General features: G+C 42.4%; 1 protein-coding gene across 1 annotated transcript; it reads right to left on the minus strand.

Annotated features, from left to right (window-relative positions):
• Positions 1–3059: 3059 nt before the first annotated feature.
• On the minus strand, positions 3060–12661 carry LOC124266172 (fatty acid-binding protein 2, liver-like). Its single transcript, XM_046700975.1, has 4 exons — positions 12395–12661; positions 5637–5815; positions 5170–5271; positions 3060–4037 (listed from the first exon to the last, which is right to left on the minus strand). Exons 1-4 carry the CDS (start codon positions 12468–12470, stop codon positions 3987–3989), a joined length of 408 nt encoding a protein of 135 aa, XP_046556931.1. The 5' UTR covers positions 12471–12661; the 3' UTR covers positions 3060–3986.
• Between the last annotated feature and the right edge of the window lie 1210 nt (positions 12662–13871).

Raw genomic sequence — 13871 nt, forward strand, 5'->3', positions numbered from 1 at the left:
GAGTCCCACTGCTGTCATTGTTTGACCATCTGACAAGATGATGTCAGTAAGGTGACAATGATTACATATTGTGCAGCCTCCAGAATGTCCATCTCGCATGGAGTTAAAAAAACAACAACAATTCACGGGTATTATCATTTAAAGTAAGTGAGTGAATTTAGTTTTACGCTGCTTTTATTAAGAGATCTTAGCACGGTGGGGACTCAAGTAGTTAGTTGGACATATTTTAGCTGTAGTGAGATTCGAACCCAGGCCTTCGGTGTGTAGAGTTTGTGTTTTTTGTTTATATATTCAGCAATATCCCACGTCTGTGTGTGCGTGCGTGTATGTGCGTGTGTGTAATAGTTGAGCAGCAAAGGTCACCTATTAAAGTGGGGAACCCAAATCAGCATAACCACATTTTCTCTTGTGGTAAAATATAATGCCCTGTTATTAGTGATTCTGAAAACCCATGATGACAGTCTGTGAAGTGATGGCGTTTTGAAACAAATCAGTGCTTTAGACCCCAACCCTCTAGAGGCGACTAACAGGACATGCCAGTGTTCCGGACATGCAGTGTTACATTCCCCTTTCCTTCCTTTCTACTCAAACTCACATCAGGGCCATCATAATCGAGACTAACTAACGACTAACGATTATCATCTTCTGTTGAGCCAAGGCTAAGCTGTTCAAAGTTCTTAATAGCTACAGCTGCTTTCACATGGTAGAAATGGCCTTGGTCTTCATCTCTCTTTGAACGGATCTAACCTTTGATGCTGTCATCCATATACTTATCACAGATCATGTGTACATCACTAACTGGGAGTGTGCTGCAGTTGTAAACTGCATATCCATAAAAGCTCTCTGCCATGTCTCTGGAAGGTAGATAGATGTACACAGCATCTGTACTGACGTATGCCCATCACGCACTAAGGTGAGGTGAGGTGAAATTGGGTTTAACGTCGTGCTTGAGAATATTTCGCTCATATGACAACGTGCATGCGTGTGTATGTGTGTGTGCGGCTGCTTGTACTAGCCCAGACTTAAGCTGGTTTTATAGTGCTAGCCCACTGAGATACCATGCCGCAGTGAAGCATGAATTACTGTCACTTTGTCACAAGTTCTTCCATCTGACTTGTTCTGTCACTGGAACATTTTCAGGGGAAAGATCTCGCTTGAGAGGCACTTTCGGGTTTGTTGGGTTTTTTTTACATTCACTGCCTTCTCAGTTACATCGCCTCTCCGTGGTTACAGCCTTGTGATGTACCATGCCATTTAAACACATTGCTGGCCTTGGGATTGGATCATATTGACTCATTTTGTTGACATCCTTCAGGAGACACGAAGCAGACTGCAATGAAAGTTGAAGTGGTGACGCCAAAGTTCACCAGATGAGCAGAAGACTCTGCAGAGAAGCTCAAACTGATTATTGTATAGGCTCTGTCAAACATCCGTGACATCTATTTCATATCTGTATTCTACCTTCCTAAGGCGCCTGAGGCGTCTTGTTTGTGTCAATCTAACCATTATGACGTATAATATTTTGGAACCTCGTGGAGTACTGTGAAGTCATGGGACAAACCAGAAATCATCTTGCAGGAGCTGAACCTCCAAGCGTCCAGCCAATTCTCCCTCCAGCACCCTTCAGTACCTTTGTGTTGGTTGTCTCTAGAGTAATGTCCATGATGACAGCATTAGACTATACGCGAGACGGCTTTGCAACAAAGTCCTCATTTTCAAATGCAGCGACCAACTCTGGTGGTAGCCTTTTTATCTGCATCAGTGAAACTGCTGAATAACTCATGATATATTTCACTTCCGGTTGTCATGTATTGCTCATAATACTTCACTGTTGTTGCTGTCATGAGATCATGTTTTGAGTCTTGCCAATGCCTAAAACCTTTTACTAAGTTTATGAAGTTGTTTCCGTGGAAAAAATAATTTTCAGAATATTGAAAAATTGCAATACTTAATGATGATGTAATCACCCATTTACGAGGGCCCACGTGTCACAGTGCTGTCATCGTAGTGCCATGAGGGAGGGTGTTGCCATAGTGACGTACTGGATTAGTATCATGTTGCCTGGATGTCAATCGATGGTTTCAACAGTATGACCAAGGCGATCACAAGAAATGGCTTCCACACATTTCAGTCACTTTAGGAATGGAGTGAGTGAGTATGGATTAACGTTGCTTTTAGCACGACGGGGGACACCAAAAGTAGGCTTCCAAAACTGTACCCATGTGGGTTGCTTCGGTGCGACAAGTGAATGCTTTAAACACTAGGCTATCCTGCCACCACACACACCCCAACCAAGTAAGCAAAGAGAACTCATGAAAGATGAAGATGAAACGGCAAACTTATTTGTAGACAGAAGTGACAGCAAACTACCCATTTAGGAATTTCGTTTTTCAACTGATGATGATCTGGCATCAGTTTGGAATGTCCATACAGTGTCTTTTTTCAGTAACTGCTGTGAATTTTATATACTTTCTTTAAAAAAGAATGGCGTTTATCCGTGTGAAACTCTTATCCTAAGGGAATTATGTCCAGCTGGGATTTTGACCTACGGATCCCAGAAGATGCTGGTTAGAACTGGTCTTCAGCAACCCATGTTTGTCCTTAGAGGCGATTAACGGGACCGGGTCGTCAGACTTGCTGAACATGTCATCTTATCCCAGTTGCGTAGATCGATGATCATGCTGTTGGTCGCAATGGATTGTCTGGTCCAGACTCGATTATTTAAATACAGCCGACATATAGCTGAAATATTGCTGAATGCGGCGTTAAACAACAATTTCAAACAAACAGACCATTGACCTGTACTGATTTTAACGTAATGGGCTTTTATCAAAAGGGTCTTTTGTCTGCCCCATTTTGCAAAACAACATGTCCTTCCCAGTATTGATTTGTAAAAGTTGCTTCCCTCAACAGGAACAGAATCCACTGGTCGTTAGTTCGAATTCAGGATTCTGATCCTTGTCCACCGGGGCCATTACACATATGCTCTACCTAAAAATGGATTATTTCAATAATTTGTATCTGAATATCTTTACTTGAACAATCACAAAAGGTGATAGTGAACAGAATGAAAATTTATTATCACGCATAAAATAATGATGCAATGTTGTTACCGGTATTGTCGCTACCAAAGACATAAAATGAGCAAAACATATTAATCATTAATTTAACCGAATGATAAATGGTCGTACAGTTAGCAAACTTTGTGACAGTAATATTAATGTTTACATTTCTCAATAACAGTAAACGGAATTAAGAAGGTTGAACACATGACTGGAGATTATACATGAACGAACAATGCATTACGACATTCACGATCAGGACAAATGTTATATGCGTTCAGTGTGAACAAGGCGGATACATGACACTCGAGTTGTTGTTCAACCAAGCTTTACATTAATAGCATACATTTGTACCACCAGACGACAGACCGGGCATATCGAGCATGTGATCACATTGTAGTAAACCTAAATGGACCTTCGAATTCGTGATTTTCATGCTGCTGACAAATCAAACGCCGAGGGAAGGGAAAAGGATAAGGGAGGTTACTCGTATTACCAAGCAACGTCAACCACTGCCAGTTTCAGTAGACATGAATACATCCTTTCCGCTTAAAAGATTCAGAATTTCTAGCGCTTTGTTATGTAATTTTAAACAACATTGAACCTCGGGCGAACTCGACACTAATCAATGGGACGTTGTTTATATTGTCAACCCAAATATAAAGAAATAGTCGTGAAATAAATGGTAAACTCTTGATATCGTTCATAAAAAGAGTACTGCACTCATGAAATGCATCTTTTGTTCCCCAGAGCATACACTGGCAGTTGTCATTGCAACAATATGAAGCATACACCAATGACGATGCAAATGTGCATTGTCAGCCAATCACAATCGCGAATATTTCAAACTTAGGCCAGGTACCCGTGATACCTCTTCAAACATGGCCACGTCAAAGGTTTCATGGTTGTGTGGTTCCGCTGACATCAGACACGTTTAAACTTCTGAACCATGCTGACGCCACTGCTTTCAGATGTCTGAAAACAAGTATTTGAGTATTTGAATAATGCAACAGTGGATACATTCTGTTTTATTCATATGATGTACCTGTACAATGAAATCGTGAGCAGTCCGTTTTTCCCCATCAATTTGCAAGGCCGGATGTAACTCAGTCAATTCCGGGAGAGGTTTCTTCCCTCACACTCTGAACCATGGTATGTTCCCTTCCACCAAGTATTTTATTTGGTAAAACAATTTGTTTCTTTCATTAATTAGAATTATGCAATTTCAGAGACTAATACATGTTCAGAGACTATTTCTGGTCTAGGACAGACTAACAAAACGCCGAAATATGAGCCTGGGTCAACCTGTTTCCCTCTATATGCTGCGCTAGCGCTTCATTAGGCAAGGACTGCACAATGGTGGCCTCCACTGCTAGGCGACACGCCATATATTTGCTTGAAATATCCAATATCGGCTGATTAGAGCCTTTTCTTAGCCTATTAATCCATGCTATAGCAAAGTATTATGGAAGCCTTTTAGGCCTTTTAGTTTTTGGAGGTTTGGGGGTGTGTGTTTTTGGGGGGGAGTTCTATTTTTTGTTGTTGACATTTTAAGATACCAAGCCGAAATTTCAACTTCATATCTTGAAATTTCAAACCCTTTTACATGAAATTTCAACATAATATATATCTTGAAATTTCAACTTAGCATCTTGACATTTCAAGAAGAAAAAGAAAAGGAAATGGCCCTAAAAGGCTTCCGTAAAGTATACGCAAAGAACAATTCTTACCTCCCTTTGTTTGAAAATTTTAAAAAGTGAAAATAGGGCATGTCGCCCAGAAATGTGGGAGTGAGTGAGTATGATTTTACGCCGCTTTCAGCAATATTTCAGCAATATCAACGCGGGGGACACCGGAAATAGGTTTCACACATTGTACCCATGCTGGGAATCGAACCTGGGTTTTCGGCGTGACGAGCCAACGCCGTAACCACTAGGCTACCCCACGGCCCGCGGTGTATTTGACAGGGCGATCTGACATGAATCATATCAACGAGTGATCATCACAACAGATGTATCCCACTGCCTCAGGATTTTATAACTGGTGACCGGGCTAGTGTTGTTTTCAAGAAACAAGTAACCTGTTACCAAGTTACCAAGTAACTGACCAGTGTCATTGAATCTCCGTCCACACTTCTGACCGAGGTCCACTTTCCAGTAACAGAGGCGTGGTCCTCATGGCAAGCACTTCCATCCCATTTTATGGTGCTCTGTAACAAAGTGTTCCGTTTAACTCATGTCATGATTTATATCACGTATCAAGTATTTACATTTCCCCATTATTCTACCCATTTTAAGCACCTTGGTTAAGAAATGTGTACAATTTATACATTTATTCATCGAAATGATTATGACTGGTATCGATTAAATACTTTTGATCACCTAAGATTCAAAGAAACACTAACCACAACCAAACATTTGCGATCTCAGCCAAGAAGAGTTCAGCAGCATGGCAATAGTGAAAATCATAATCAGATTCATGCATGCACTAACCAAGCCCAAGGATTCGTAACCCGTACCAGAGTCCTACAGACAAGCGACTGGCACAGGTGACTCCCAGCAGGTATATACGTACCCTCATGGTGGTACCATCAAGTCCCGCGTACTCGAACTCAACCCCCGGTGTCCACGAGAAGTTCATGGGCTGGTCGGACCCCTGTACTTGTAAACTGACATTCCAGTTGTCGCCGTCCTTGTTGTACTCCACCACATATACCAGGTTCTTCATCAGGTTCCGTTTTTCTTCAGGAACTCCTGGAATAAAACGAAAAATATAACAACCCACAGGGTAGACTAACGCCTAGTCCCTTATTGATAGCTACAAATAAACCCATCTAAATTGAAAAAGCAGCCTTTGTGAGTGAGTCAGTGAGTTTAGTTTTACGCCGCACCCAGCAATATTCCAGCTAAATTTATATGGCGGTGGTCTGTAAATAATCGAGTCTGGACCAGACAGTCCAGTGATCAACAGCATGAGCATCGATCTGCGCAATTGGGAACCGATGGCATGTGTCAAACAAGTCAGCGAGCCTGACCACCTCTGACCACCCTAGTCGCCTCTTACGACAAGCATGGGTTACTGAAGGTTCATTCTAACCCGGACCTTCACGGGTCGGAGCCCTTGTGAGTTGGGAAATTCAGGGAAAATCTAGGCTTGCTTCAATTAATGCTTCAGCATTGCAGGGAGGTGACCGTGAGACATACAGCCTACAGGGCAGTGTGCGAAATAGCCACTGGCCCGCTAGCCCGTGGCTGGTAAAAATCCAGTAGGGTCGGTAAATCTCCACAGTGAGTAGCCCGACTGGCCAGTGAATATTCATTGGGTCATTTTGTAAATATATCACTCTCTCCGACTTGTTAAGTTATAACACACTTTTAATCATGAAAGATTATGGCCTGATAAAAAAATGTTAACATATTTTTAGCATCTTAATGATGTTGCCCGTTTCTACATTCAAATTTCGGACTAAAGAATTATTTTGTGGGCTAGTAACTTCCAGGCATAGCTGGCCCGACTGGCTTGCAAAAATTGGAAATTATTTCGGACGCTGCTACAGGGATGCAGTTGGTTGTTAGGTAACGCCCTACTCATCTACATGACAGCAGCCTGTTCATTGTGTGTTCAGCCAAACCAGTGCTTGATATTATGAAAGATTCCCGACTCTCTCGGGTTATGACGACAAGGGATCAGCAAAGTCTGACCGCCCAAGCCATATCCAGGGCTGATGACTCGAGCGAGTGAGTGAGTAGAGTTTTATGCCACTTTTAGCAATATTCCAGCAATATCACGGCGGGGGACACCAGAAATGGCCTTCACACATTGTACCCATGCGGGGAATCGAACCCGGGTCTTCGGCGTGACGAGCGAACACTTTAACCACCAGGCTATCCCACCGCCCCTTGATGACTCGAGAACATGTTTCCATAACTCGCTTTGTGAGCTTAGAAAATACCACAGCTGTCTGATGAAAACAGAAATCACAAGCAGGAAGTTAAGTGGAGTCTTGAATAGCTGACTCACGCTGTAAGCTTGTGCAACCGACACATACAGTATAGCTCTCATCTTTTAGGCGTATAATTACTGACGTCTATCTTTACAGTAATCTGTCTCACAGTCCCTGAACCACATTACTTTCCCTAGGGCCTTGCCCTTCCTGCAATGCTAAAGCCCCAAAATGAAGCAAGGCTAGATTTCCCCAGGTTCTCTCAACTCACTGGGGCTCCTTTTCAATTTTTACTTTCCAAATCATATATTTTTAGGGACTAAGCGTGTGTCGGGAAAAATGATTATAAACCCCGATTAACCAGACAAGTGATACATGTCCAATGACCCAGACAAGTGATACATATCCAATGACCCGGACAAGTGATACATGTCCAATGACCCAGACAAGTGATACATTTCCAATGACCCAGACAAGTGATACATTTCCAATGACCCAGACAAGTGATACATTTCCAATGACCCAGACAAATGATACATGCCCGATGACACGGACAAGAGCACATGCCCACAGATCTAGACCAGTGACCCATACCCACTGGGTGATACAGCAATCCTCCGTCTATATGCATATGATGGCGGTCTTTCTGAACGTCGCTATATGAAGCGACTCCTGGAGACAGTGGTCGCAGCATTCCAGGGATGAATCTATTTCTGGCTGACATTACCGACGTGAGCGTCTACTTCGGCGACGTCGTCATATTTTCACACCCCCTGAGAGATCACGTAGCAACTCTTGGGCAAGCGCTAGATCGACTCCAGTCTCCTAACCTCACGGTCAACTTAGACAAGCGCTCGTTGTAGCATGTGACACGGTCACACGGTCACACGGTCACACGGTCACACGGTCACAGGATCACGCGCCCAAGACACCTAATGCGGAAGGCAGCATGAACTTTCTTACGCCGCATACAAACAAGGAAATGCGCCGTCTTCTCGATATGGCGGGTTATTACAGAAGTTTCCGTACCAGCGCTCCAAACAGCACTTTTGAAGAACATGAAGTTTGAGTGGACTACACCGTACACCCTTGCTGTCGATACCCTAAGAACTTTGTTGTCAGTACTAGCGGATCCTAGGTTCAATAAACCGATCAAACTGACTGTTGACGGTGCACCACTGATGTTCTACTTCATCCGGCCAGTTATATTTCTCTCGTAAGTTTAACTGGAACCAGTGCAACTACTCCGCAATGGGGAAAGTATCCATAGGCTTAGTGCTGTCCCTAAAACACTTTCAGATATATGGTAAAAACACAGACGACCCAGGGATTGAATCGGCATGACAGGATAGACCAATTCGGTAGTCTGTCATACAGACCCGGAAGCAAATGAATCCAAGAACGCCCTCGCAAGTCTGGAAAATGTGGCAAGTCTAGATTTCCACAGCTTCAGGAAGAAAGTCACAGGATTCCTTTTCATTATATTTTTTTTTACTATGAGCATTTTTCTGTTAAAAATGTTCTTGTCAGAGACTAGTTGTTAGTCTACAAATTCGGATATCTGCTGTGCAGTCGATTCCTGGGTGCCCGATCCTCAAAGCGTTCGTAGCGTTACGACCTGTCCTAGTTTGTCATAGGCTTACGAATGTCGTAGCGCTACGAACGTTTTGTGGATCGGGACCCTGGTGGTCTGTTCTGACACTCTACTTCTGAACAACTGGCCGTGTGGTGGAGGTTGCTGTCACACATTTGTTGCCAAGGTGACGTAAATTGATTTACACATCATCTTGGTATGATGGCCGAGGACTGTTTTATCAAGCTTTACGAACACATTTTACACATCGGTTGTCAAGACCATATATACCTAACACCCTTTCATCTCTAGGGACCAGGTGTCCAAACATTCCGGTTCTGGTGACACCAAATCTTGGAGTTGTCCGCCATTACGTATACTCGTTCCCATTTCAAGGGACCAACCCGTGAAGATCAGGGTTAGAATTGGTCTTCAGTAACCTATGCTAACCATCCCGTGAAGATCCGGGTTAGAATTGATCTTCAGTAGCCCATGCTTGTCGTAAGATGCGACTAACGAGATCGGGTGGTCAGGCTCGCTGACTTGGCTGACACATGTCATCGTATCTCAAATGCGTAGATCCATGTGTACTACTTGCTGATGATACTACACTTATTAGTTACAGCCCTAAAAGTCTACAACTAGCTTTAGACACAGTTGTTAATTACGCATCCAAATGGCGATTAACCTATAATGCATCAAAAAGTAACATTGTGGTGTTTCAAAAAAAGAAGCAACTAATGCGTATGCATGCTTATCATCTTGGAGATCATGACATACCCCTGTCTGATAGTGTAAAGTACGCGGGTGTTCTTCTCCAAAGTAATCTTTCTTTTAAACTATATATTGAGGAGAGCTGTACTAAAGCAAGGCGCACTGTTAATTCCCTCCTCTCTGTTGGTCTAAACAGTAGGGATTTGCATCAGTATTCAAGTATTAAGATATGGAAAAGAATGATATTAACAACGAGTTTTTATGGCTGTGAATTACTACCCAATCTCCATGGTAAAGGCCTTGAACTAACTGAAAGCACTCAGCGCTACTTTGCCAGGATTGTACAAGGTTTTGATAAACGCTCTCCTACTGACGCCACCATTGCTGATCTAGGACTCTGGAGCATGGTCGGCTATATAGATAAATGCAGACTACAGCTGCTTGGGCGTCTCTGTAACTTATCATGTGTCCCAATCTGTAAAACAATCTTTTGTGCATCTACCTCACTCTATTATTCTCATACCAAGAACTTAGACAGTTTATGTGGAGTACTTCTTTCAACAGCTAAGAAATATAACTTACTTCATTATGTATTTGACTACATCTGCACAGGAGAATTCCCGGCGAAACATAAGTGGAGAAAGATTGTAGTAAATGAAATCAGTAACCACGAGGAAGAAGTTTGGAAATATAAACTATCATGCAGAGCTGACTTGTCTCGATATTCTAAAATCCATACAGCACTTTCACCTCATGTGTTATACAGCATGGTATTTTTATATCCAGAACTGAGAGAAGAATTGCAATATGTAATAAGGATTGGATCCGGAAGCAAACTATCAAAAGAATGTAAAAAAATGTAATACCTTCGCTAACGATTTCTATCACCATGTTATACTAAACTGTGTATCTCTACTTTCAGAGAGAGATGTATTTTTCTCAACTCTAATCGATAATCTTGATATTGACATGTATATCAAAATAGAGATGATGGAAGAGCATGACATGCTGGCATTCTTTCTTGGGGCCAATAACAATGATATTGATGAAATAACAAGGCATTTCACTATTTTAGAATTCTCAAAGTATCTGTATAAACTAAAAGATATTCTCAATTACTTGTGGTAATAATCTAGCCAATACCTGACTGCTAATAACCTGTATATATTTGGGGAAATGTTCCCATATTCTATGCATGTTTATGTATATATATATATGTGTGTGTGTATGTTTGTTGAGTATTCTGTTAATTATATAATTATATAACCATGATGTTTTGAGGATCTTCGGACCTATCTGGAGGAAATAAAGACATTCATTCATTCATTCATTATAGCTGGAATATTGCTGAGTGCGGCGTAAAACTAAACTCACTCGTCTAAAAGCCGTTTGTCACTGGCTACCCAGTATAGGAAATACCTCACATACAATCTTGACAGATAAATCCACGTATCTGTTAAAGCTCCAATTTTATTTCGGATGCGGCAACTTCCATGACGAGTCTTGAGGCATTATCTTCGGGTGTGAAGCGCCGACAATGCGCCACCTGTCAACCAACCGGGTTGTTCACTAAAATGGAAGTCTGGCAACTGGCAGTTTAGATCACATACTCTGAGTATCCCTAGAGAAAAGTGTAAATTGGCACGGCTACCGCGGCCGAGAGTTATGAATACACAATGTCATTTAGAAAGAGGTCAAATGTAACAAGTAATATCAAATGTAATATTTGGGATTACTCATTCTGAGCCACTTTCTAAAATTGCATTGTGCATTCATAGCTTTCGGCCTTGGGAGTCGTGTCAATTTACAAATGTTAAAGGGGCACACATATGAGATGTACTTCTTGTAATAGTCTCAGCAACGTTTACATTCTAAAGGTTCCGCCGACTTCCGTCCGCGTCTCAGGATCTTCCCAGCATTCTCGCCTCAGCATGTTGCCATAGGTTCCCCGACAACTAGTCTGACTTCATGTGAGAAGCCTCAGATGAACATAAACAATGCCAATTTCCTGCCGCAGACCACAGTCAATCAACAATAAAGCGAAGCGGGCCATTGGGATCGGCCGAACAGAAATCTATCCTTCTGGCATATGATGTGAATCAAACAGCTTTTGTCGTCTGCGGAATGTGAGCAGACGATGGCATAGTTTGGTGTGGATTGCCTGAAAACCATGGCAATGCTGTCTGGTGCCACTAGTCACTGACGCTGTATATCGACTTACATTTAAATAATGGATGTGGACATTTTGAGTGAATATGGGTTTTCGTCGCAACCAGTTATCAGTGTAGGAAGGGAAGAGGTGGTTGTCCCCCATGATGGGTTTGACGGTTTTCGGAGGAACGACCTATAAAACACTTTAGAATCTGCTCTTGGCAGTTTGATTATTTTTTCCAAGACATAAACACTTTGGATTTTTTTCTAAATAAGTCAGCATTACTGTTTGACAGTGAAGTGCTTGCAGGCCTTCTGTACACATATTATCTGGTAAATCTCGTCGGGACGTTAGGGCAGGGCACGTTACCGTTGCTGCTGTTGCAGCGTTCCCATCACCGTCAACACTAGCTTTGTATCTCACCGTTTGCATGTTTTTTTGCGAGTTCTTTCGAGTTGTTTGAATTTGTATCTACAAAGCAACTCTTCATCGCAAATTTGTCAATTACGAAATGATGACAGTTTTTTCAGCCTTAGTAGAAAACGAATTTAAGTTTGAGTGAGCGGGAAGTCTAAAAATAAGATTAATATTCAGCCTGTCAATAATATTCCTTAAGAAATAATAACAAACGAAAACTCAATCTATGTTACACTCGACTAATGGGATCGTGGTCAAACTTTGATTTGGTCGTGGAATCCGTAAATCAATGCTCACGATGACAATCATCAGATTGTATGCTTCGATTATTATGTGTTAGACAACTAACAAACAACTGAATATTTACTTACATGGTCATTCGTTCATGTAAGTTCAACAACCTAACTTTGGCATAAGGTCAGCACTGCTGAAGACACACACAATTGTTTTCCAGTCGACAGGAATTCAAGGTTTCACTGATGCTCGTGCGTGGTATGTTTGTTTACAATATTAAGATTTAGTAAAAAACTTACCTATGGCGGCACTGAATTCGTCAAATCCTGTTGCTTCTGCAGGGAGAATTTCCCATTTTCCTTCATACGCGTCCATGTTTGAAACCAATAGAAACGGTCCGTACACACCGACTGACTATACTACAGAGCAAGGGATACTGCGAGTTATCGCGAGGTTGCGCGTTGAGTCTGGGACGACTGGAAACTGACTATCTGCTAGGATGGCGGTCGGGCTTTATATAATACAGTCTGTCCGGGTTGAGAAGCACTGGATTTGTTGTCCCGTCACTCCAGATGGGATGGGTGACGGAACTAGCGTCATATTTCAGGTGTGCAGTAATGAGATCATGTTGGGAGACTTGTTACTTGTTACTTACAAGAACAAATATTTCCTGGAATTGTGTAATCATCTTAGGGACCGTTCATAATTTATGGCTAGGTGTGTGTGTGGGGTGTGTGTGAGAGAGAGAGAATGAGAGAGAGAGAGAGAGAGCGCGTAGGACCCCATTTTGTCCTGAAAGATGATTAAATGACCATTGAAACACTCGTGAAAGTGAATTGTGCACACACCCCACACCCCTTCTAAAAAAGCTGTATCCGCCCCTGGAGAGAGAGATATGACCCCCTGTATTTATGTACAAAGTAAGTGCCGTCCCCATTTTATGTACAAAATCAATAACCCCAACCCCCAATTCCCACCCCCACCCTTTCCCATAATTTTTAAACATAATTTATTAATATATTTATATGTTAAAATTGCCGACCCCCCACCCTAGTTCGTGTTAACAAATCTCCTACCTCCCTAGATCAAAATGGGTGAGCCCACTGAATCCAAAACGAGGCTGACCCGGCAGGTGACCGACCAGGAGAAGGTGAATGAAAGGGCATCAGTATTTCTAAATTTCTATAAAGAAAACACACTTCAGTCGAGCCTTCAGTAAGTGGCAGAGTATTACCGCTGCCATACTATCAACAGTATGTCTCACAGTCCCTGAACCATATTGTTTTATCCTACTGCCTAGCCCTCTCTGCAATGTAGTCTGTCTCACCGTCCCTGAACCATATTGTTTTATCCTACTGCCTAGCCCTCTCTGCAATGTAGTCTGTCTCACAGTCCCTGAACCATATTGTTTTATCCTACTGCCTAGCCCTCTCTGCAATGTAGTCTGTCTCACAGTCCCTGAACCATATTGTTTTATCCTACTGCCTAGCCCTCCCTGCAATGTAGTCTGTCTCACAGTCCCTGAACCATATTGTTTTATCCTACTGCCTAGCCCTCCCTGCAATGTAGTCTGTCTCACAGTCCCTGAACCATATTGTTTTATCCTACTGCCTAGCCCTCCCTGCAATGTAGTCTGTCTCACAGTCCTGAACCATATTGTTTTATCCTACTGCCCTAGCCCTCCTGCAATGTAGTCTGTCTCACAGTCCCTGAACCATATTGTTTTATCCTACTGCCTAGCCCTCCCTGCAATGTAGTCTGTCTCACAGTCCCTGA

The sequence above is a fragment of the Haliotis rubra genome, unplaced genomic scaffold (assembly GCF_003918875.1).
Source record: "Haliotis rubra isolate DU_JTF1 unplaced genomic scaffold, ASM391887v1 Scf1236, whole genome shotgun sequence".
Taxonomy (NCBI): domain Eukaryota; kingdom Metazoa; phylum Mollusca; class Gastropoda; order Lepetellida; family Haliotidae; genus Haliotis; species Haliotis rubra.